Source organism: Patagioenas fasciata, chromosome 1 (genome assembly GCF_037038585.1).
Source record: "Patagioenas fasciata isolate bPatFas1 chromosome 1, bPatFas1.hap1, whole genome shotgun sequence".
Classification (NCBI taxonomy): domain Eukaryota; kingdom Metazoa; phylum Chordata; class Aves; order Columbiformes; family Columbidae; genus Patagioenas; species Patagioenas fasciata.
Window position 1 is genome coordinate 64,209,478 of NC_092520.1, and position 24,561 is coordinate 64,234,038.

The window sequence follows — 24,561 nt, forward strand, 5'->3', positions numbered from 1 at the left end:
ACTGAACATACTGCTTTTCTGGTTTTGTTTGTTTGTTTTTACCTCTTACTTAATTTCATATGCATGCTTACCAAATAAGCAAATGTTACAGTGTGAACATATAAAAAGGCACTTTCAGAAACAACTCTCTGTTGTCAATTCTGTCCTGAGCAAAGTGATCCCCTGATGTTCATTACCAGGTCACCGGGATGTAAGGAAATAGGGGACGCAGTTTGAGTTCTATTACCAACAAAGTAACGCTGTTCTTTTTTTTTCCTTTTTCTGTCAGATTTGGACTATATAGTTTAGCAGCTCTGCCTTATTTTGAATAATATCTGTGTCTCGCAATCCAAGGGAATTTTACTGCTGTAGGAGGGAAAGACAGAAGTGAAATATCCCTTGTTTTCTTTAGATTTGTGCGCTTTCGTTAAGTACTTTTGAATTGAAGTGGGAGGCTTCTTTTTCTTTAAACCTGCCTGAAGGAGCTTCTGCACGTTGCTGATACCATGTCAATGTTGTTGGTAGCCTTTAAAAGGCTACTAGGGAGTACACCACTCTTGAAGTATCTATGCACAAACTTCCTATATGCTTCCTCTGGGCATATAAGTAAGAAATGTTTGCCTTTGCTCCCTGTCCCCCTCCCCTACCCCCCCTTAAATTATTGCCAGTTCTGAAGACATTATATCACCATAGTGCAGATGTAAATTTGCACAAAGCTGTGAAAGCGTAGCTCATTTCCCCCAGGCATTATTCTGCATTCTTTTTTTGTCTGTCATTCCATTTTTCTCTTACACTCAGGCTGACTTTTCTTTCCAAATAACTGTCCATTCCAATCCACAAAGTTTGGCAGAAGTCACCTTTTTTTGCTGTTGCTGCTATCAACTATCCGAAGGACAATCAGGGTGGAGGTTGCTAATTTATCCAAAATGTTCCCACTTGTTACAATATCTGAGAGAAGCTGGAAGAAACTCTGTGTATGTGTCCCCCCCACCTTTTTTCTTATCAGTTTTAACTTGTATATTCAGGATTCCCTTCTGTGGTATTAAAGACAAAAATTCATTAAAATCTTGATGTGTGGCCTGGATGTAGCCTAAATACAGCACGCTGTAAAAGTAAGTCCATAGGATACCATACTGTCAAATGCAATATTAGAAGACAAGTTGAAAAGTTAAGTCTTAAGGCACTGGCCAAAATTATAGTTGAGGAAGATTCTTTTTATTGCAGTACTGCTGTACACTAGACTGTGGTATTTAAGTAGTAATACTGCTCGGAGGAGGAGCAATGACCTCCAGTTTTATTATGAGCCTTGCTCCAAGGAATGAAATTTAAGGGCAACTGGCTGGTCACAGCAGTACAAATTTTTGCCTTCATTTTTCCTTATAGCCCAAGGCTTGGGTTCCTCTGGGTCTTTGCCTGCACATATTTGCATGTTTTATTTATGTTTGCTAGCCCCAAGTTGCCATGTCCCCCGGCCAGAGCTGAGCAGTAGCATGTGCAGCAGCTAACTTCAAATCAGCGCTTGCCAATTTTTCAGAACTTACTATTTGTGTTGGGTTTCAGCTTTACATCAATGTTATTCTAGGAAACAATTCTGTGCAATACTCAAAGTTTCCTGTGTCCAGTTTATTTTTTCTGGAAAATATTGCTTTGGGGAGGCTTTTTGTTTACTGTGCAAGATTGCATTGTCCCTTAAAGGTTGCACCCATAATTCTTACGGTATTTTTTTTTTTCTAAGGCTTCTGGCTCAATTACATGAAACAGAGACTGCCTTCGATGAGTTTTGGATTAAGCATCAGCAAAAACTTGAGCAGTGTCTGCGCCTTCGGAATTTTGAACAGAATTTTAGAGAGGTGAGAACTTCTCAGTGGGAGTCAATATTTGGTAATACAGGAATGATTTGGGGAAAATACTACTTGTTTTTGCAGCTCCTGTGTGTGCTTGAAAGCTTTCTCCAAACTTTTTCTTGTACGTGTCCTTACTTGACATCCTGCTATCTTTACTACCTTGAATACTTGCCTATGGAGACATAATAGCTTATCTTCTGCAGTCTTCTGATTTTTTTTTTTCCACAGGCCCAGCAGTGTATAAGCCTTCAAAAGCTCCTTTGAAACCTGTTCACCACCACAGAAGCATAATATGCTGGCTGTAAGCCTTTCATCTTGCCAATAGGTTCTTTTATGGAACCAAGACTTACCTAAACCTGCTGGCTGAAATTTTACGAAACAGTCTCCAACACTGTGGGTGGGAAGTTGCAACCACACTGTAAGAAACTGGGTGGAGGCCGAACTAAATATTCTACAGCCAGTTTCTGATCTCATGTTAGTTTAACTCATATGCTTGATGGCACCTACAGTCCCTTTACACTGGTGTAGCTGATCTCAGAGCACAGGCCCTGTGTCTCCATGGGAGAAAACCTTCTTATAAGTGTTTGTGTGTGTGTCTGTCTGTCTCTCAACCAGTTGTTAGGGTGAGGACCTCTCTCTCATGTTTTGCTTATTATGTTAATGTCACTTTGTGTTATTGTCACCTGGTAAAAGCAAGATCAAAGATATTTCCTGAGCATTGGCTTTCCTGCATTTTTGTTCAGTACCAGGAAATAGGATTACTTCACTGCCTTTTCTTTGTATTTGTTTTCATTTTGAATTGAGAGTAAAGGTAGACTGAAAAAGTGTTTTGTCTCTGTGTCCCAGTAACCCCATGGAAATGGGGTTTTCCCATTTACAAAAATAAAAAATCACCTGACTGGAAATAGTGGCTGTCAGCTGTTTAACTGATGGGTCTCTGGAGATGTGGAATCACCTTCATTGATGCATACCTGTGTCTCGTTTCAGGTCAAAGTAGCTTTGGATATTGTGTTTGAGAGATTGTCTGCTTTCACTGATGTGGGAAACAGCTTTTCGCATGCGGAGCACATATTGAAAGATCTTGCCAGCTTTGAAGAAAAATCGTGTGTAAGGACTCTGCAAGTCTCCTTAATTTCTAGTATGACAATGCATGTGTGGAGAGGAACAGTATTTGGTTATTGAGTATATTTTTTGAGCAGAGCTTAGGCTGACAATAGGACAGAATCAGTGTCTCAAGTAACGTGCAGAAGGAATTTGAAATAAAGTCTTTAAACATTAAGAGGGCCCAGTTCTTGGGCATCGCTCAATAAAGAACAGAGTGACCAGTCACAGAGTTGGTGTGATGTGTTTGTGGAAGAAGCTCATGAAGTGTCTATGTAGCCAAATTCTGCCTTTAGCAAGTAAGGGGCCACTTCCACTTCTATTAAAGCCACTTATTTCATTAAATCACAGAAATTAGAAGGCTATGTATTGAATATAAAATATGTTAAAAGATGACTGACAGAAACATATGCTCTGAAAAATGTAGAAATGGAACTTTATTCTATTCTGTTCTTCACAATAACATATACAGCTCTATAAGCAAGGTCATTGCTCTTGAGATTGAGGTGGGTGCCGATTGCTGCCATACTCCCAATTGCATACATACACACTCAAACACACTGCTGAATATCTAAGGCATAGAAGGACTCATAGTGATTCCCCCAAGAGGCCATATGATTAAACTCCTTAATGTTTCTGGAGTATTTTGAAACAATAAAGAAGGAAGTATAACAGTTCTTGGGCATCTGGGAAGACAGGAAATCACTTTAATTTATTAAGCGAGGCAGCTGCAAACTAAAGATATGTTCTATATCAACGTGTGTATTTTACTGCATAAAAACAAATGGTATAATTTTTAACTTGTTTCACTGATGTTGATCCAAGGAAAGATACACCTAAATCAATGTTTGATTTCTTAGGAAACTATAGCAAAAGCCAGAATGCTAGCCTCAGAGGGTGATGCTTTTATTCAAAGCAGTCATTATGCTGTGGACTCCATTATTCCAAAATGCAGTGAACTTCTTCATCTCTGTGATGCCTTCACTACTGAGACAGAACAGAGGAGGAATCTTCTTAACAAATCTCTAGAACTGCATGGCTTACTAGAAAAGGTAAATTTTGTATGAAACAGTTCTGTTTCCTGTCTTGTTTACTAAAACCTCAGTCAACCAGCTGTCATAATGGCAGGTAAAAATATCTGTGTGTGCTGAAATTTTTCTCTTTAAATAGTGGAATACATCACAAGTAGAGGTACAAAATGTTATAGACTTCTTAGTGTTTGCTGTGGACCTTCGTGCATTCTAAGCCTATTTTTCTCTGTGTTTCTAGTCCATGAAGTGGTGCGATGAAGGGATTTATCTGCTGGCTTCACAGCCAGTAGATAAGTGTCAGTCTCAGGATGGTGCAGAATCAGCATTACAGGAGATTGAGAAATTCCTGGACACTGGTGCAGGCAATAAAATCAAGGAATTGAATAAACTTTACAGAGAGTATGCGCACATCCTCAATGAGGATCTAAAGGTACCAGAAGATGTTTATGTGTATCTATGTGTCCGTTTGTTAATTTTAGAGTTGCTCTCTTGCATGGGTATTGATAAAGCTAAATAATCAGTACTAGAAGTTATACGTGGAACTGGAAAGCCAACACAGTTGGCTACCTGAGGTGCTAGTCCTGCCATATCTCTGGATAAGCATCAAGGGCTTCAGGGTCTTTTAATAACTACTTCCATTTTCAATATAGCAGGATTACTTTAAAAAAAAAATGTCCCAACTAAGTATTTGAAATATCTTTTTTACGTAGCAAAAATGTGCTTGCCCTTGGTATTTGTGTGAGTTCTGCTTTGTAACTGCTGGTTTTTAGAACTTGGGAATATGTCGCTTTTCCTCTTGGTTGATCTCTTCATATAACAGAACCATTAGACACTGTCAAGAAAACTTTTCCCTATTTTTTTGTTTTATTTGAAACCTGAACCCCACTGGTTTATCTACAGCAAGCACACAAAATGTTTTATGAAGTGATGTTCCAATTTTCCAATGTACTAAATGACTGTAAATTACGCGTTTTTAGGAGTGAAGAGTAGGTTAATATTTTTATACATGGTATAAAAGCAATCGCAATTTCAAATCAACATGCCATAAATGGCAGTGGAGCTTGTTGATAGGTCTCTGATGGGGCTTTTTTAATATAGATATTATTTTTTTTTCATTTCTGTGGCAATAATAGGAGCATGTGCAGAAGGTTTTCCAGAAGCAAGAAAGTATGGAAGAAATGTTTCAAAAAAGACAAGTAAGTCTTAAGAAACTGGCAGCTAAGCAGACACGTCCTGTTCAGCCAGTTGCACCAAGACCTGAAGCCTTTCTAAAATCTCCTTGTACGTCTCCAGGTAAGTGCCTATAGTAGCCTTTAACTACTTTTTTGCGCTATGCTGAGAAACATAAAGAAACCTTCAGCTATAATTTGTATTTGCACAAACATCTGCGTGAGATCTGCTCACGTTCTGACTGCTGTTTGGTTCTGGTTTACATGCCTAGGTCTTCAAAGAGAATTCGTATCCAACTCAGAAAGCAGTGCACTTCGGAGGGTAAACTACAGAAGAGGAAAGGTAATTTTTATCTTTGCACTTTTTGTGCACCTACTGCTTAAGAAAGTCATAATACAGTGGAATATTCAGGAACCTCAAGAACAATGTGGCCATTCCACTGAAAAAGTGATGGTATTGCCGCTATCGGAGTAACTCTGGTGAAGCAGCCATGTGGTTTAAATAAAGGCTGCTTTGTTGCTGGACTGGGTATGAGGGAAGGTAAGGTAAATAGTTGCCTATATTAGGAAAAATGTTAGGGGCAGCAAAATATAAATTCTATGAACAGGGAGTATTTATTATTTGCCAATAGTAATTGGCTACTCTTAAAACTGATGAAAATGAAGAGGTAGTTGTCATTGGCTCCAAGACAGCTTCACCTGACCTAATGGGTTGCCATTCCCAAGCGGGGATGGTCTTCCTGCCCCACCTCCTGCAAGGAAAGGAACCTGACAGCAGCAACAGAAACCAGTAGTTTCCCACTGGGTTAGAGAGTTGAATCAACAAGAGACAATGCAAGGAGGAAGCCAGGACCATGTGCCCAGGAGCAACAACAGTTGGAGAAAAGGGTTGTTTCAAGGGGAGACTGAAAGTGGAACCTCTCATATTTTCTTCAGCAAGCCTTGATTAGGTCAGCCATTACAGTTGAAGTTGTAAGATTGAATTTCTGTGTCTGGTTAGAAAGTTACCAGAAAGTTAGCACGGTACCTCATTTTTAGCTTGGAAAACAGGCTAAGTCCAGTGTTGCCTCCAAGGTTATGCTGATGCTCTGATGTTGTCTTCCTGGAAAGGGGCCTCCAACCACCGTCTCTTCTAAACTGGCCTTTCATGGAGAACTTTCTGTGTATAAATGTTCTTGTCTACTTGAAGACCTTCAGGTTGACTTGGATTTTTTTTGCAGCGTTCTTGCAAATTGCCTTCATTTTTAACGGAGTAGTCGTTCCTGTGAAAACACATGCAAGTAGAGCTGAGAGCAAAGCTCTGAATTTTAAAGTGGTTTTCCCTCATCTGTGATGCTGTGATGATGATGTTGTTGTTGTTGTTGTTTGTTTCCTTCTTTTAGAGTGAAATGACTGAACTTCATCAAAGTAGAGGAGGATCTACAATGGATGATGAAGAAAATCTAGCTGTGTTACGGCAGTAAGTATATTTTGATAAACAGAAAAGTACTTTTTCTCTGATTTGGTTCCAGCAAAGTCTGTTTGGCTAAGGATTTGTTAAATATGCTTCTCTGAATTAAGCAGTGCTCAGTGCTTTTTGAAATGCTGTGGATATACTCTGTATGCAGAGGAAGATATTTCAGTCTGTCTGCAGCATTATTTACGGTTTATATAGTACTAGACTTTAGCTTTCCTGCAGCAAGATGATGCTGTGGCAAGATAACTACATATTTGCATTTCAGACATGACACAGTTTCAAGTAATAAGTAAGCCTCCTGCAAATCTATTGGAGGTTTTGATCTCCATGCTTCAAAAGACTGTCTTTTTGTATGACTCTCTTTAGTCCTTGTTTTGATAAATGTTAAGAAAAATCACTTTCATATATAAAAACTAAACAGCATCACTTGCATTTCTGTCTGTAAACTGCATACTTCTACTGTCTCTTCTCTGTTACAACCACATGTTAAATGGTAGAAAATCACAAGGGGGAAGGGATCAGGGGGAAGCATGCTTGCTTGACCATTAGGGAAACTAAACTTAAAGCAGCATTGTGGCATTAAAAGTGTGCCCTAAATGCCTCTAATTTAAAATGACCAGTATAAGTCTGTGTTTGATACCCCTATGTAGCTGTAACGCCAGCTCCTGTAATATTTGTGAACACAGCATAACCAGATTTTGTATGTACAGTGATAAAATGCTTCACTTCCTCAGTTCAGTTACTACAGTGTTTAAAATGCTAGATTTTACTTTTTGTTGTTTAAACACAGTTTCAAAGATTTAAATGTTTTAAAAATGCATAGTTCTCAATAAGGATATATAAACTGTTGACAGAAATATCTGTGAAATATAATGTTTTCCATTACCTAGAAATTGTTCTTTTATTGTCTGAAGTAAAGCATAAACACAGAAGTTAACATTGTCTCATCAATTTGCTTAAGTGAATAGGCCTGCCTTAATTGGCGTATTTTGTCTACAGGCACGTGATTAATGAACTTATTGAGACTGAACGAGCATATGTGGAAGAACTTCTCTGTGTTCTTGAGGTAAAGATCAAGTTTCACCATGGCTATTAGTGAATCTATTTCTCCCATTTCATGGATGCTTTTCTGCTTTCCTTACTGCTGTAATACCTCTGCTTGTCCCATTAAGTGCTGTGATACTTACACCTCTCCTCTCTCATCATGTTTTCACAGAGGCAGGAATGTGCAATTTTTTATTTTTTTTTCCTAGAAAACATTCATGCAACTAGAAAACACAATTTGGGCAGAAAATAAGACGTGAGATTTGTAAGGATGATTAATTCCTGCATAAGTTCATTCCAGAGTCTTGGGTCAGCTCCAGGAAAGCCATGTGTCACACAGAAATCTGAATCTGCATTGAGCGAATTATGTGTCAGAGGAGAAAACTTGTTTCTTGCATACCTTTAAGTGATCTTCCAAATGTCTTGGGTGCAACTGTGGCAACAGGATGCATTGTAATAATTCTATCTTGATTCAGAATTGTAAAGGAAACAAAGCTGTTCCCTTTGCTCCACACTTGCAGAGATACAATTGCAATACTGCTGAGTTGCTTGTAGAAACACGCTGCAGTATTCTGTGTTGTTCCTCAAGTTTGTTAAGTCTTAGAATCACAGGGTCATTTTGGTTGGAAGAGACCATCAGGATCATCAAGTCCAGCCATAACCTAACTCTAGCACTAAACCATGTTCCTAAGAACCTTGTCTAAATGCCTTTTAAACACCTCCAGGGATGGTGACTCCACCACTTCCCTGGGCAGCCTGTTCCAATGCCTGATGACCCTTTCCGTGAATAATTTTTTCCTAATATCTTCAGACATGGACATGTCATTTTGTTGTAGTCCATTTTGACTGTAGAAGATGAAGTTGCAGATAAATTAGGTTGTATTATTTTAGTCATGATGAATTGGAATTGAGCCAAGTGGGTACTCCTGGTGTCAGTGCCAATGTTAAACTCCTAAATTGGAGCTGTCATTAAGGGTGATAAATTCTGAGTACATACCTTCAAGCAAGAGTACTGTCTGAGGGTTTTGAACTCTGATATTTCTTTAGCCTAGTTTGTGCTCAGCTTCCCATAATATTTATGGCCTGGGTCCTGTCCAAGTGCTGGGAAGTATTGATGACAGTAGGATGGTTGCATCTGGGGTGTGGTAATAAAGCAAGGTGGGTCTGGAGTGGACCTAAGGATCACTTTCTTCTCTGCTTTTGTATGCAACGCTATCTGCACAGTTCTGTTCATAAAATCAAGACTTCAATAGCTGGAGGATTTTTGGTTCTTACTACTGGTACTCCTTTGGTGTTACTTTTGCTTTGCATAGAGTTTAGTGCAGCCCTTGTCTTGCTAAACCAAGCTTTGTTGGTTTTCTGCCGATGTGATAGACTCTCCAATACTCTGACCATGCCAGGCACACTTCTCTGTGCCGCCTTCTAGTTTGGGATTCATTGCTGTCTAACTTGAGTGACTGGGACTGCCAGCAGTAATTCTGGATCGGATCCTTATTGAGGTACCGTTCAATGGCAGTCTTCCAGCTTTTGAGTAATTCTAGTTATTAATCCATAGTTATGGCCATTCTCCCAATGCCTTTGGTTTCTCCTATTCTATAAGTCTTTCCATTCTACCAGGAAAATAACCTGATACTCATTTGTGTGGACAGTTTCTCCTATTATTATGTCATACTTTGCCATGCATTTTCTCTCTGCCAAGGATTCAAATAGAAAAAAACAAGGTAGTTCCCAAGATTGATTACTGGGAAACTGCTATAGCTGCTTTTATCCAAGTGTAATAGTTTTCCGTTTATTAATAGCCATGTTCATCTGACTTTAGTCTGGAGAATCCAGTCTTTTTTATTGGGAAAAATTATTGGTCTAGTATATTTTTATGTATTGTATTTGGCTCCTCCTTCGGTTTACTTTGATGCTTTTGGAACAACTTTCGAATGGAAGACTAAGCAAAGCCTTATATATTCTTAAAGTAAGATTAAATGATCCCTGTGACTGCAAGGAGTAGCTTTCTGTAACCTTTCATAAAACACAGGTACTGCATAGGTAGTAAAACATGAAGGGTTTTTATAATAAATTTTTAAAATCAGTACTGCATCAACCTGAAGGGAGAGGCAGTGAAGTGTCAAAAGCTTTTTGTCAATTTGTGTGTTTCAGGCTTTTGTTCTTTCAGAATTCCAAAGTACTGAGCTCTATCAGATTTGTTTTCAACCTCAGCTGGGTTAGGTACCCCTTCTTTATGCCACTGCTGGCTTTCCTGCTGTGTTCAGCATCATCTTTATTTCAAGTGGAAATGAATAATTCATTCTCTTAACTGCACCTGAACTGCATGGTGGCCGCAGTTCTTCTGTTAATTTTAACTCAGTGTTATGTAAATTATTTTTATCTTCTTTTAAGGCTGTATGACTTTTTTCCCTCTTTTAGACCCTGCAGCTTCCTATTTGGGGGGAGAGATATGAGAGAGAGACAATGGTTGGCTATCTATGACCTCTAGCATCTTTCCCTTTGCCATTATTTTTTTCCTTATTTTGTGGTATTTGAGGAAAAAATACCCAAATTTTTAAAGAAGTGTTTATAATTTTAAAAAGTCTAATCACTCTTCTATCCAAATCCTTAAGTTTTTCAGACTAGCTGGCTTTACCAGCTAGTTCTTCTAGTTTGTGTACTTTGGACAGCACTTTGAAACTGAAAATCTTGATTGTTGGTGCATTTTTGCTTATCCTGTCACTTAATTTGTCAGTTTGTTATAATTCAGTGCAGTTTATTATAACCAATGTTACTAATGCAGTGACCACCTTGTCCATGATAATTTTAAATGGTGCCTGTACACTAAGAAATCTGCTTACATTAGGAAATTACAGTAAGAAATCTGTTAGCAATACAGGTACTAGAGCATTCTTGCAGTTTTTCTGGTTGATTGGTTGTGTGTGTTTTGTTTGGATTTGGGGCTTGGGGGGAAGGTTGCTTGGTGGCTTTGGTTTTTAGTGTTTTGGGAGATCATTTCATTGCAGGTTAGTGACCTTGGGACCAGAGGAGGACAGAGCTGGGCTTAAAGCCACCTTTTCTGTGCCAGATACACATACACAAGAGGGTGTGGCCTTATATGACAAATGGGAGAGAGATGTCAGAATCTAAAGTTATGACTTTTGGTGCCAAAGTTAATGGAAATGTCTTAAAGATAGAATTTGCAGCTTAACAGTTTCTGTTACCTACAGAAATAACTACAGTCGGCTTGTTCCCTCACACTAACAGCTAAGACTAGCATGAGGTTTTGCATGTGTACTGAAGTTGTGGCTTCAAACTCAGGTGTGTGAAGTCTGACAGAAAAAGTATGAGGTATAACTTGTAAGCAGTATGGGAATATGTAGCCTTTGCTATGCGGAAATTATTGCAAACTCTGTTTCAACTTTGCTTAACTAAAATTGCAGTAATTATTCAAGCATCTTTCTAAAGACTATAGGTGTGTGTTACTGGACTGATGAACAAAACCAGAATTTGTATACTTATTTTGTGAGCTCTTTCTTTGCTGTCTATCAGCCTGCAGGCAGACTGCCTTGTCAGAGAGAGGTAAGTACTGCAAGTCAAGGGAGATAATCAGCGTGCCTCTCTCCTCTGTTGCAGGGGTACGCTGCAGAGATGGACAACCCCTTAATGGCTCACCTCATTTCACCAGAACTCCAGAACAAGAAGGATATCTTGTTTGGGAATATGGAAGAAATTTATCACTTTCACAACAGGTGAGGATTTGCACTCAGATATAAAAATAGCATTTTGATGGGATTCTTTACTCCTCCTTTTAGTCTGATTTAAATTGTTAAAAGATCCTTACTGAGTCCCACTTGACTATCTGGCAAGTCAAAATTCGTATTGTATAGAAGAGGAGAAACAAAGTATCTATAAAAGCTGAGGAAAGCTATATGAAATGTTATTCAAATGTTTGCAGTACACAGGTAGAATTTTGCGTCATGGTCCTCTTCCTGAAGGAAGGTATTGGGATCTGGTTATAAGCTAATTAAAGCAAGGTGGTTTTTTTAGGTTTTTGTGTTTCTTTTATTTTTTATGAAATTTTATGTAGGAAATAAATTATTGTTCTAAACCACAAATTCTCATCTCTTAAATCTGGTTGAGGCTGTTTAATTTTATACTTGAGTGACCTCTCTCTGAAGTTTGAATCCTTGCTGCTACAGAGGTATTTCTTCACAAGACAATATTTGAATTGGTATAAAAGAGAAGTATTTTCAAGTTAAGCATATTAAATAGTTGTTTCTTATTCAGGCAAAACTAGACTAAGTTTTGCCTCTGATTTTTTGGGGTGGGTTTACTTTACTTTTGGGGGTGGGGTTTAGTTGGTTTGTTTGCTTTGTTTTGTTTGGTAGTATTTGGAAGGAAAAAACAAACTCATTCAACTGTACAAATCCTGCTGCTGAATACATAAGACAGGGAAAGAAAGTCCTCCTTCCTTCCCCAATCTTATATTGGATTTCGGTCATAGCAACAGTAAGCTAAAAGAAGTTGGGCAGAATGTTTGCTTTAATTGGTTATCCCTTTTTAAGTACATGATCTAGAAGAGTTTTGTTTAGTTTTGATGTACAGTATTACAACTCTGTTTCTAAAAGTTTAGAAAACAAATTGCAAGAATGTGAACATTTACTACAACTGTTTTAATATGTGCTCTAAGGAAAATCTTCTTCCTTATAGAATATTCTTGAGAGAACTAGAAAACTACGTAGAATACCCAGAACTAGTAGGACGGTGCTTTCTGGAACAGGTATGCATCATCTTTTGCTGGCATTTAGTTCGTAAGCCTCTGTAAGACTGCAACATACAAGTGTGATTTTCATGTGGTAATTGCTGCCACATCCCCTTCATTTGTCTTGGACAGGTAGCAGGTTGAGAATGTAGATGTTAATTGAGGGTTAGGGATATTTTCTGTTGTGAGGGGTAATTAATTTCGTTAGAAAGAGCTATTACCTTGTTGAAAGAAAACTGCTTATTAAAGTGGCAGTTAGGAAAACATGTAGAAGAATCATGTGCTGCATCTTTTCACATCACTGCAAATGATTGGCTTACTTGGTTAGTTTGGTTTGTTTTGTTTTACTGGATTTTTTTGTTGTTTTCTGTTTTCTTTAAAGGGTATGCCTCAACAGAGTCAGTTCAAAATATTTTTATTCTGAAAATAGAAAGCTATGACAGAATTAAATTTCTTTTAATCTGGGATTATTTATACATTGAGTCTCACTTGTAGAATACCAAAAGCTAAATAGGAATTTGTTTATGGAAATGAAGCTCCTGTCGTTGCTGCCTATTGATACTCTAAAACTTCTGGGAGGAGCCATCCCTCTCCTTCCTGCTTACTGGCTACATCCATGGGGATGCTGTTTACTAAAACTGAGGGACCGAGGTGTTTCTGGGCTTGATTTCCTGCTTAGTCTTTCTTTATATCTATAGTTACTGTGACATTTTCAACAGTTTTATTTCCTTTTGCTTTCAGCAAGTGCTGAAGTCATGCTATGTAGTTGCTGAAGTGATATGGGGCAACAAACTGCTTGGTCTGCCTTAGTGCAACTCACAGTGAGAAACATATTCATAAAAAGAAAATGTGTAAAAAAAAAAATAAATAAAATAAAAGGGTGAAGGCTTTTAAATGAGTTGCACAGAAGTACTCATGGTTGGGTATTCATAGAAGTATTTTTCATACTGTAATAGAAATATATCTGTAAATATAATATGTGGTTCTTGATAACGTGCTTAATGTTCAACTAGACGCAAAAATTGACAGGAATGTTTTATTCTGATGTTCCAAGTATAAAACCAGTAGCCATTACAAAATGAGTTACTTTTAATAATTGGATTTTTGCTTGGGATGCCTCAAGGAATTGCATTTTTGGTTTTGTTGTTGTTTTTTCTTAGCCTTATTGATTATGAAAAAAAATCCAATGGACTTTGTCCATTGAAGCCACAAGAATTTATTAACTTTTTGCTCATCTCCCCAATTTCAGATGGAAGATTTCCAGATTTATGAAAAATACTGTCAAAATAAACCTCGATCTGAAAGTTTGTGGAGGCAGTTTTCAGATTCTGCATTCTTTCAGGTATGCTTACTTGAGGCTCTAAAATATTTGTGGGGTTGGTTTTGTTGTTTGGTTTGGATTTTTTTTTTTTTTTCAAGTTCATCATTTATGTCAAGAGCAAATAACAGAAATACTGATGATTGTTCTGATGAAATCCAACATTGATTACAGGAATGTCAAAGAAAACTCGATCACAAGCTCAGTTTGGACTCATACTTGCTGAAACCTGTGCAAAGAATAACCAAATACCAATTATTGCTAAAGGTATGTGTTAATAAACTATAACACTAAGTATAGTTTGTGCATTTGTTTGTTTTAAATGCTGATTCTCTCATCCCACTGGAGGGAAACCAGCCTAAAAGTCAGTGGACAGATGTATAAATCAAAACAGACAAATCCCAGTCTGTCAACTTTCAGCTTGGTTCCTTCCTCTTCCAGCCAAAAATCTGCTCATATACAAGCAAATGTTACTACAGAGACACATTTTGTAACTTATTTTGTCCTTATGTTTCTGCTGAAGAGAAGAATGAAAAGTTGTTCATGGGAAACAGAAGGACCCAGAAACCTTTGCAACAAAGAAAAGAGAGTCCTTGTTACTTGCCAGTTATAAACCATGCTATACTGAGAGTTAAATGAGAGCAATATACTATTATAAATGTTAAAATTAATGTCTGAGTTTTGACCATGTTTGAAGCTCTCTTGTTTTTAAGAAGCATTTCCCACATAGACACATATTTCAACAATTTCACATAACAGTAATGTAAAAAAGTTACCTTGGACCAAGTTTATTCTTGAGTTAAAATTGATTTAAACTGCTTTTAAAGAATTAGTTATGTTTGGTTTGCGTGAAGGGAGGAATGTTTGAAAGATTTTCAGTTTAAAGTATCTTTAGTTCCTGTGGTCTGTGAGCAGATGCTTCTTCTCATACCATGAAATCTGGGGGATTATACATGAATTCGCAGCTACATTTATCTGCATCAAACTGGAAGATGCAGTTTCACCAATAAGCCCTTTGGAGAAGAGATTCCTTTTAAAATGTGTCGATAATGCTCAGTGCAGTAACTTCAAGTCTGTTAGTCTGTAACTAGTATCCCAGGTCTTCAGCATAACTCAAATAAATGAAATTTGCTTATGTTTTTCCATTTTTTTCAGTTCTAAATTGCAAGAAATTTAAAAAGTAACACATTTGTTTTGGTTTGGGTTTTGCCTTTTTTTTAGCAATTATGATGAAAAATATTTGTAGATTTAGTCTTGTAAAATTTTTAGGTTAGTGCTTATTAAACGTTTAGATGAATGAAATACATGTGGCTAATCAGCAGCAGAGATGAGAAGTAAAACTACAGGGTGTTCTGAGTTCCAGACAGTATTTAACAATCTAGATTATATGGTTTAAAAGTTTGCTGGATAACTTGAAAAGTTCAAATTCAGTGTTAAAATGTGGAGGTTCTTAGTTATTGCAGTTTGAAAACTAAGCGTGCTGTCATTCTCTGCCCATTCAGGAAATGCTGAAGTATAGTAAGAACTGTGAAGGAGCTGAAGATCTTCAGGAGGCATTAACTTCTATACTGGGTATTCTCAAAGCAGTTAATGATTCTATGCACCAGATAGCCATTACAGGCTACGATGTGAGTAACAGTATTTTCACTTATTTTTAAATTTATTTTAATTTATTTCTTAGATATATGTACAGAATACCCTCTACTGTGTATTCATGATGAGAATGTTTTACAAAAGGTGCCTTTAGACTGAATTGTGTAGTGATAATAACTGAAAATAGATCTCTTTCTACTCTTCATGAGTTTTCCTGCTGCTCCATCTACTCATGTTTTCTTCTTTTGATCTACTTGACACCAAGTTAGAAACAGAAGATTGTCATGAAAAGTCTGGTTTAGGCTACTGCCAAATGGGAGTCACTACTAAGTTTCCACATCCTTGTATAGAACTGCACCCACACCTTCCAGTTAAAAAAGCAACAATTTAAGGAGCTTTGGAGCAGAGTTTTGAAAAAAAACAAATAAGTTTATTGTGTCTCCCCATATCTCTATGTGTAGATCTCTGTATCTTTGCTGCTGGTACTCTTGACTGTAATATCCTACCTAAACAGTATTGAGGAGAGAGAAAATCACGTGTAAAAAATCTAACACTGACTTTGTTTTTATTAGATTTCCAAACCAAACATCAACACTGATGTGAGTGATTACTGGGAACAAAAGAACTTGTAAAGACCTGTTCAGAGCATGTGCTTTACTCCAATCTTATCTCTTTGTAGTTATAAATATCTTGTTGTTGTTGTTCCAGGGAAACCTGAATGAGCTGGGCAAGCTTTTAATGCAAGGATCCTTCAATGTCTGGACTGATCATAAAAAGGGTCACTCAAAAGTGAAGGATTTGGCACGCTTCAAGCCAATGCAGCGACACCTCTTCCTCCATGAGAAAGCAGTGCTGTTCTGTAAAAAGCGAGAAGAAAATGGAGAGGGATATGAGAAAGCACCTTCTTACAGCTACAAACACTCCTTAAATGTAAGACCCCGAGCAGTTCAGTAAGGTCAAAGTCCTGAGGGTTTATCCTGCTGTAATACAACGCTCTAGTTTTTTGTCAGTGAAGGTGTTATAGTTTTGCATTGGGAACTTCAGCCTTTGAGAGAAACTTGACTGGTGCTGCAGATCTGTGTCACTTGGTGTCGCTGTCAGAGAGCCGGGTTAGAGGAAAATGATCCTTTGAGAAAATACAAACCATACTAGTCAAGTTGAATGGCAGTTGCACTAATCAAAATGTAACAATGAGTTAATAAAAAGCAAAATATAATAATTGAAATGTAATAATGTGTAGAGTGGGGTAGTATAAAATAGATGTGAGATTTGGTGTCTGGATTTTATAAGATACATTTTGTGGTTCAGTCTCAGTTTAATGTTCCTAAACCTTTCTTCCCTCTGAGGTAGCCAAGCTGGCACAAAATACTAAATGTCTTACATCTAACATGCAGATCATGTGTTATTATTCTTTTCCTTGAGTAAGAAGCCAAATGTAGTTTCCCTTTCCAGAAATAGAGTACCAAAGAATACCAGTAGCCACCTGCTTCCATTGTTATTGTAATTACAATTTGGTAGGTCAGCTTCTGTTCTCTTTGCTTCCAGATGGCAGCAGTTGGAATAACAGAAAATGTCAAAGGTGATGCAAAAAAATTTGAAATCTGGTATAATGCAAGGGAAGAAGTTTACATTATACAGGTAAATGACATGTCACTACATTTAAAAAAAAAAAAAGAGAGAGGGAGAAGAGGGCTGGGGGGGAGAATCTAACCCTATGAAGATCTGGAGTTTTTTTTCCTCTGTTATATCATTAATAAACAGTGAGGAGGAAATGTAGAAAGAAAGGAGAGGGGGGAAAAAAAAAAAAAGCAATACTACCAGGTAAATTCATAAGGTAGTTTAGGTAGTTTATATGTACATTTCAATTGCACAGTCTTCTGGGGGCGGGGAGAAATAATCACGTTTTATAACAAGGAGGTTATTGTGTACACCATTACTATTGCAGTGGCTGGCTGGGGAGCTGAGGTCTCACTGTAGCATGTCCACAACCTCTGCCTCTGTGTTCCAGTTGTCACCACTAGTTCCTTTTCACTGAAGGACTAAAGAGGGAGCTCTGCCTGTCCCTCTTAAAGGATTGCTCCGAGGCTGTGCTTTGGCATGCAGCTCTTTGTGTAATAACTATTCTGTGCTTGATGGCTGATCGTGTTTATTTTCGAATAGGCACCAACCCCTGAAGTTAAAGCTACTTGGGTAAATGAAATCAGAAAAGTGTTGACAAGTCAGCTGCAGGCATGCAGAGGTAAAATATTTTGTGTATATATACATGTTTTTTAATCTCTCTTCTCTTTGAACTTCGGAACCCGCCCTGTATATCTTCACTGTGTAGGACTGTAGAAATAAAAAGCTCAAAACACAAATCAGTGTTAATAGTTCATTTTCTTTCCTCCATTACAGAAGCCAGTCAGCACAGGACATTAGAACAAACACAGAGTTTACCTCTACCAGGGTCATCTTGTTCGAGGTAAGCAAGTATGTTGTCAAATCACCCTGTCTGTCTTTTAAATATAGTAACACATCTGATTTGCAGTTCTTCTATCCCTTAATACTGCCCCTTGTGTTTTAGGGTTTTTTTTAGGTCACTTTGTACTGTAAAACTGTAAAGTTTGGGGTTGATACATCTCCAGAACAGTTAAACTGAGCAGCAGTGGCTTGGGCTTTGCCAGATGATAGAGAGCAACACAGAGAAGTCTTTTTCTGCACCAGCCAAAATCCTGCTGGTATTATGTGTCTGTTGGTTGAACAGCTAATTGTATACTTTACACCCCAGGTAACAGAGTTATGTGGAACAGCTTTTTCCTTCCTTCCCTGTTCTTTTCCTTCATCTGGATTATTTTTTTCTTTCTTTTCTGACGTCAAGTTACCTTCCTTTTTGTCTGTTCTCTGTCCCTTGTTCTTTTCCTACATTTTTTTAATTAAGAGATGCATTGATTCCTGTAGTGTCCCAACTTCTGTGCCAAGCTTTTTCTGTTTTCCTGGTTTTTATTCTTCACTCTACCAACCTGTATATTCTTCTGCTCACATCTGCTGTTCTGCCTTTGTCTGACACCTCTTTTTAATCCTCTGCCTCTCATTCCTTTTTTCATTATATGTGTATGTGTACCATAAGCCCTTGTGCTCATATCTTCAGTCATTCCAACATGGTGTGTGCTCAAGTATGTATCAGTAGCTCTCTGCCCTGCATGTTCTATGCATCTGCTATCACTCAGGGAAAACTTCCCACATGGATAGTGTTTGTGGGCTATCTTTGTCCATTCCATTCCCAATCAGAGGTGTGATGTGAATCCAGCTGCAAGATCCAACCTGTGGTGTTTTTTTATCATCCCTTATCTGTTCCTGTGTTAAGAGCTTCTGAGCGGCAGAATTGATTCCTTTTTGTTTGTTTCTTTCTTTTTTTCCTTAGTATGTTCAGAAGAAAACTGTCAGCACAGAATGTGTGCTTGTAGGTGAGAGTGAGTAGAAGTTGTCCAGAGCTGTCTTTTCAGTAGCTCCCACTGCCATAGTACATGTGGTTGCAGTCAGCTAGGGGAGTCTTTCTCTTTTATATGTACTCATGGTCTTCTTATGCACAGTCACCAATGACTTCTTCAGTCCTGGAAGGTGTGATCTTGGAAGTGGCTAAGAAATGATTTCCACCCCATACATCTGTGTGTAAAAGGCAGCCTGGGCCCAAATGTCATCACCCATGTTCAGATCCAAATTTGCTGGATATAGACTGATTGTATTAACTTCCTTCCAATAAACAGCCCTTCACGGAACCACATCAGAAACACCAGAAAAATGGAGGAGAAAAAAGCTGATCTCACAAGTCTAGAAGTTTATGGCACTGCAGTAGCACCAAAGTACCCTGAGAAAGGCAAAGGTGAGTTGGCACATATGCATTGCTGTCTTTAATTGCAAAGAGCATGCCTGCGCTGCATGTACACCGGCAGATCCACCGGCAGAGTAGCCGCGGTAGTGCAGGAAACGCAGAATTACACCTGACCAAGCAGGGCTTGGCTGCTTTCAGCCCTCAGACAGCACACACATAAAGTGCTGTCCACGCTGCACCAGTGTGCTGGTCTCATCTGCCCTTAGCTTGGGGTTTCTGTGTCCCACTATGTGGTGTCAACAGGCCCAAAGCCACCTTGAATGAAAGGTAGCCAAAAGGAGCTGGGAGCTTTGTGTTATGAGGTCTGAGTCTGCAGCAAGTCTTCTCTTCAAGCTGCCCAGCTTTTCAGGCTTTTCTTCCTCTGGATACATTTCTCAGCATTACCTGTTCTGAAGAGTTCTATGGGTTTTTTTCTCTTTAATTTTGGTTCCCATCATGGAGATTACTTACTGAACCAGTGGCAGTACAAGCTCCTGCACAGTGAGAAGAACTGGCCCCTTGGGTTCTTCTGTTGTACCCAGACTTTCAGTTGTCCTTTCTCATTTGAACATGCAGGTTCCCTGGCAGGGCTGCAAACATTTTTTTTTGCCTTGACCTCTTCATGGCCTTCTCTCTTTTCTTTGTGTCTCTCTCTTCCTTTGTAGATGACACTAGCTCTACCTCAGAATGCACTGTACTGTCAAAAAAGCGCTTTACGCTGCAGGGCTTTACTAACCTCAAAAGTCAGAAAGGTAATTTTTTAAAAAAAGCTAGATTGTTTTCCACTTAAGGCTGTAATTGAAGCATCACTTTGTGTGTGTGCGTAGTGTAACAGCTTTGTAGTGCATACACTAGCTTGTTCTCCTAAGCTCAAGCTAGGTCCTGAGTCACTGTCCCTGATAGGGAGATTTCAAGAGAAACCAGCTCCAGAGTGGGAGAGGAAGATGCAGCTGGGGAAAGTGGAGCTGTTGGAGATGGAATGGAAGGGGTGCAGTTTCCAATGCCTCCAGTCTCACTATCCAGGCCAAGGAAGGAATTTATGCTGCCCCATTCCTGTAGTAAAACTAGATGAAGGAAGTTGTCTTCAGATCAGACACCTGGCCTGCTTCTAGCTTCTGTGGATCTGCCCCAAATGCACTTGTACTTGGCAAAAAAGGAACCAAGGTTTTCTAGAATGTTTCTATATTAGCAACCTTGCTAACAGAACTGCCAAAGCACAAGCACAGCACAATGTGTATGTCAAGGTTGTTTTGCTGGATACAAAAATAAATAAGAATTTCCCTGTGCTTCCAGGAATGCTCTTTACTTTTTTTTTTTTCCCTAAAATAGGCAATAGGAGTCTGAGACCTTTCTTGCTTCCTCCTGCCAAGTAATTGCACTGGTACATTCACTTCTTGCTTTGAACAGCTGTCTTCGAACAGTCTGAATTGCATTAAGATGTTCAAGAGCATGATATTTTCTTTTTTCCAAGCATCTTTTCAGAATGCCTTTTAACACCTGATTACCTTTGAGTTCTTTCTGGAGAGGTTCTAGGGTTGTGTATCTAATGCTAATGAGGTGAGCACTAATATCCCATGCTTGCCTTGACAGAAACTCCATCTTCTTCTGCTAAAAGCCAGACATTGCCAATGATCCTTCTTACAGGACCAGGTATTGCTGTAGCACTAGATTTATGTAAAAATGATTGCTTAATTTGGTAATGTTTGTCTGAAATTGAAATTAATTGTATTTAGTTGATGTCTAGATTATTTAGAAAAGATTACATAGACTTTCATTAATTACCGTAAAACAAATTTGTCAATTTATCTTCAAACAACTACATGTAAATAATTAATTCCTTCTGCTGTAATTGGCCAATGAAAACTCAAATTAGAGTGAAATCCACTTGTATTCCAGTGTAAACTCAAAGGTATTTAGCATGCAATCCACTTAATCTCTTTTTTCCAGTTCTTCAATATCTCTCTTCTGTGTTTTTTGCTTATTCATCCTCCTGCAGCTTCTCCTACCAGTCCTGACAAAAAAGCTAAACGGCACGAAGTAGTGAGTGACCCAACTCCTTTTGGTTTAAGAGGTAGAGTGATACCACATCTTGTACTCAGCAAATATCCACACATCTCTTGTGTAATATGTTGCATCAGAGCACTGGGGACACCTGTATGATGCTGTTGTGTGCAGTGCTATTGATACCAGCTGAGTTTTTCCAAGTGGGTCTGTCAGCTTTTGCATATACTGTTTTTTTGATAGCGTAACTGGTTAAAGTTTTGCCTTGGCATTGAATAAAGTAGCATATGGCTAGAGGTTTTTAGGAGAGGGCAGTGGGAAAGGGATCTTCTGCTGAAGAAATAACCAGAAGCTGGGTGTTTAATGGAATTACAGGGGCATCCAGTTGGTGTGCAATACATGGTTTTCTAGTTAGTACCTTCCAAGTAGTATGCTCCTGTCACTATGCCCCTCTCCACAAGGAGAGGATTTAAGTTTTAAGAAAGGAAAAAAAAAAAAAATCTGAAATGCATGTACTGTAGTCAGAGTGACATGCTGTCATGTGCACTTTCCATTTTAGATCTGCATTTATTACACAGTCCTGTTGCATCTTTCTTTGCGCAATAGTAGGCAATGTTTACCACTCCATGAACCCCAGATGATTTAACTGAACCCCTTGTAGCAGTTTACCTCTTCCCAAGAAACAGCTAAGTAAAGAACAGAAAAGCATTTCAGTTAAATAACCCAGTTCTAACAAGAAAGGTTTGCGTAAAAATCCCTGGGGCTAATTAACTGGAGAGTACAAGGAAAGCAGTCCCTCTCTTCCTGACTTTTTTTCCACCACTATCTTTTTTAGAAAATATTATTTAATGACAAGTCTGTTTCAAGCCCTACCATCATCCTCGTCTCCAGGTTTCCACAGCCTTTGTCTCTGTCTCACCTGTGGAAATGATGCAGGTTCAGCTGCTGTGCTGGGGAAACTGTGCAGCACCATTCACCTTCCCTGAGCAGCAGGCAGTGCCATCTCAGGCCAGATGCATGCAGAAACTCCACAAGTGTGGATATGGGAGTTACAAGGTTAATTTTTTTCTGCAGTTAGCAGTCAAACCCCGGAGAACTCCAGGTACCATGGAAATCCTGAGGACCTGAAAATGCTATTGGAAAGCAAAGGGTGTTTTGTGGTCTTTTCCACAGATGCTGAAAATCTTACAGGGCAGAGAGTCCTTGATCATTGCTAATTTACAGTAAAATTATTGGGTGCTCAGAACAGACTTGTCTGATTTGCTGTCCTGTCCAGCACTTATGAAACCACTAAACAAAGTAAATGAATTAAAAACATCTAGTAACTCCCCTGTCTTGGACCTTCTGATCTCTTTTCTGACACTATGTGTTCTCCTTCCCTAACTCAAAGGGTAAACACACAGTTGACCTGGACCTTTCAGGACGAAACTGCACCAGGTGGTGGTCACAGCTCCCCTTTGCAGAGTGCATTGCCCCCATTCATTTCCTTTTGCTGCTACATTTCTCCGTCTTACATTGCAGTGAGCTCAAGGAAAATGAATTGGCGACAGAATCACATCTTGCAGATAGATCCTATCTCTGAAGAAACCTGTGGGCCTGTTTCTGAAGAGAAGCGGTTAATTCTTGGTTTTCCTGGCACAATCAAATCTAAACTCATTTCTGCAGATCTGTCTTTTCCCAAGACTGTCTACTGTTTTCTTACTTTTCCTGCCTTTATAAGGAGCTCTGATTTAGTCACACCGTTCAGAATGCATGGATGGTCACTGAATGTGAATGCATAATTTTGGTGCCTGTAGTTAGCTAATATGAATATGACCATAGTGACCACTTCCATTGCCTGGGCTTGTATAAGAACTTCTTCGTAGTAGAGCATCAGCTTGTATCAGGAGCAGGAGTACTGTACGTATTGCAGGATCAGGCAGGTCTGCTTTTACCCCCATCAGCACAATATATGAAAAGAAACGAGGCTGAGGAACAAGAGCTGTTACCCAAAATGCTCCAGATGAGCAGGCCAGTGAGTATGATGCTACATGCAGAGCAGTTACACTGATTTCACTTGCTTTTTCTTTTGTGCAGCTCTCTGGTTCTGTTTCTAATCAAAGTTTGGAACAATTAGGATAAACCAAGTTTACTTTCATTGCATTGTTCTTAGCTTGGAAATAACAGAAAGGCTTTCAGCTGCATCCCACAAGCCAAATATAAGATGTGAGCTTCCTAGGTAATTTGCATGGAATACAGCAGGAATTTATTGCTCAGTTTCTTCACAGATGGAAGTTCATTCTTAACCCTGGACAGGGTCAAATGGGTCAGTACTTCTCACCTTGGGCAGGTCATCCAGCAGCGCAGGCAAGGTAAAAGTCCCACTCCATTTGCTGTGCTCTGGGTGTGATTTCCTTCTGTGATTCTTAGATTGCTCTGGATTTACTCTGACAATGCTCAGATTTTTTTCCTAATGCACTGGTATGACCAGCCATGCGACAAATGCCTCAGAAGCAGTGAAGAACAAAAATGCTGCTGCTTTCTCAACTAATAATTACATAGAAGTTGTGAGGTTTGTTCTTCCTTTATTCTTTTCATTGAGTTCCATTATTGCTATACTTTGGCTTGCACCAAAGTCTTACTTACAAATATTAATTTGTCTTTTATTGTGACTTTTTTCCCATTATAAGCTTGACACATTTATTAGCAGCTGCTGACCACAGTGAAAAGCCTCTCACTAGTAAAACTTTACTGTAGTTTTATTTGGAAAACGATTTTGTGCACTCTGGATATGAGGCAGCCCCGTAAATAAATGAAATGCTTCACCCTGAGAGAGAAAAAGGAATGCTTGACAATAAGTGACAGGCAGGAGATTGTTCTTGTAGTGTGTGGTGCGATGATTTAACACGAAGATAATTCAGCATGATTAAGTAATCCTTGTACCTGAATACCCTTAAATAATAAGCTGCCTCATCAGGCGAAGTATGGAATGCTTGTAGCTTGTGTTGAATGTTTTGACAACTTTAAGTGCTCAACAGTTGGAACAAAGCTCTGTGCCTCTGTCCCTTGATCCAGCAGGCTGGTTAAGTTGCTTTGTGTGACAATCCCATGTGTTTGTCCTCTTCCTGTAGAGTGTGTGTTCCTGTCTTCTACCTTCTCCCATATTTATCCATAGTTTGCCTCTGTTTAAGGGTGAAATAGCTTATTTTTGTTGGGAATTTGCATTCTTTCTATTTATTTCCCTCTAGACAAATCCAAAGGGCCAAATTCACTGCTGTGTATGGCCATAGCTCCAGTTACTCTGATGTAAATGAGCCAACTTTTGTCAGCTGTGAATTTCACCTCATGGCTGTAGTAACTTCCCCATGTACAGTTTTCCTCCTGTTTATGTTGATCACTTCAGAGCGTTTCAGCGGGAAGAACATTTCTCCCAGTCAGTGGCTCACTGCTGCAAC

At 38.8% G+C, this 24,561-nt stretch overlaps 1 protein-coding gene across 17 annotated transcripts in view; it reads left to right on the forward strand.

Annotated features, from left to right (window-relative positions):
* The window catches only part of MCF2L (MCF.2 cell line derived transforming sequence like), a 162,318-nt gene that overhangs the window by 134,217 nt on the left and 3,540 nt on the right, over positions 1-24,561 (forward strand). For 9 of the 17 annotated variants that reach the window (XM_071807464.1, XM_071807479.1, XM_071807483.1 and 6 more), the window contains 21 exons: positions 1,715-1,829; positions 2,811-2,930; positions 3,785-3,976; positions 4,194-4,385; positions 5,089-5,248; positions 5,397-5,467; positions 6,507-6,583; positions 7,580-7,646; positions 11,240-11,355; positions 12,317-12,386; positions 13,618-13,710; positions 13,861-13,953; positions 15,189-15,314; positions 15,988-16,209; positions 16,825-16,917; positions 17,440-17,518; positions 17,674-17,740; positions 19,023-19,138; positions 19,792-19,878; positions 20,717-20,776; positions 21,123-21,197. In XM_071807464.1, coding sequence (XP_071663565.1) covers positions 1,715-1,829; positions 2,811-2,930; positions 3,785-3,976; positions 4,194-4,385; positions 5,089-5,248; positions 5,397-5,467; positions 6,507-6,583; positions 7,580-7,646; positions 11,240-11,355; positions 12,317-12,386; positions 13,618-13,710; positions 13,861-13,953; positions 15,189-15,314; positions 15,988-16,209; positions 16,825-16,917; positions 17,440-17,518; positions 17,674-17,740; positions 19,023-19,138; positions 19,792-19,878; positions 20,717-20,776; positions 21,123-21,197 — 2,291 coding nt within the window. Of the gene's footprint in view, positions 1-1,714; positions 1,830-2,810; positions 2,931-3,784; positions 3,977-4,193; positions 4,386-5,088; positions 5,249-5,396; positions 5,468-6,506; positions 6,584-7,579; positions 7,647-11,239; positions 11,356-12,316; positions 12,387-13,617; positions 13,711-13,860; positions 13,954-15,188; positions 15,315-15,987; positions 16,210-16,824; positions 16,918-17,439; positions 17,519-17,673; positions 17,741-19,022; positions 19,139-19,791; positions 19,879-20,716; positions 20,777-21,122; positions 21,198-23,383; positions 24,555-24,561 lie in introns of those variants that run through there. The other 8 variants (XM_071807502.1, XM_071807514.1, XM_065829626.2 and 5 more) reach the window with 5 other exon arrangements.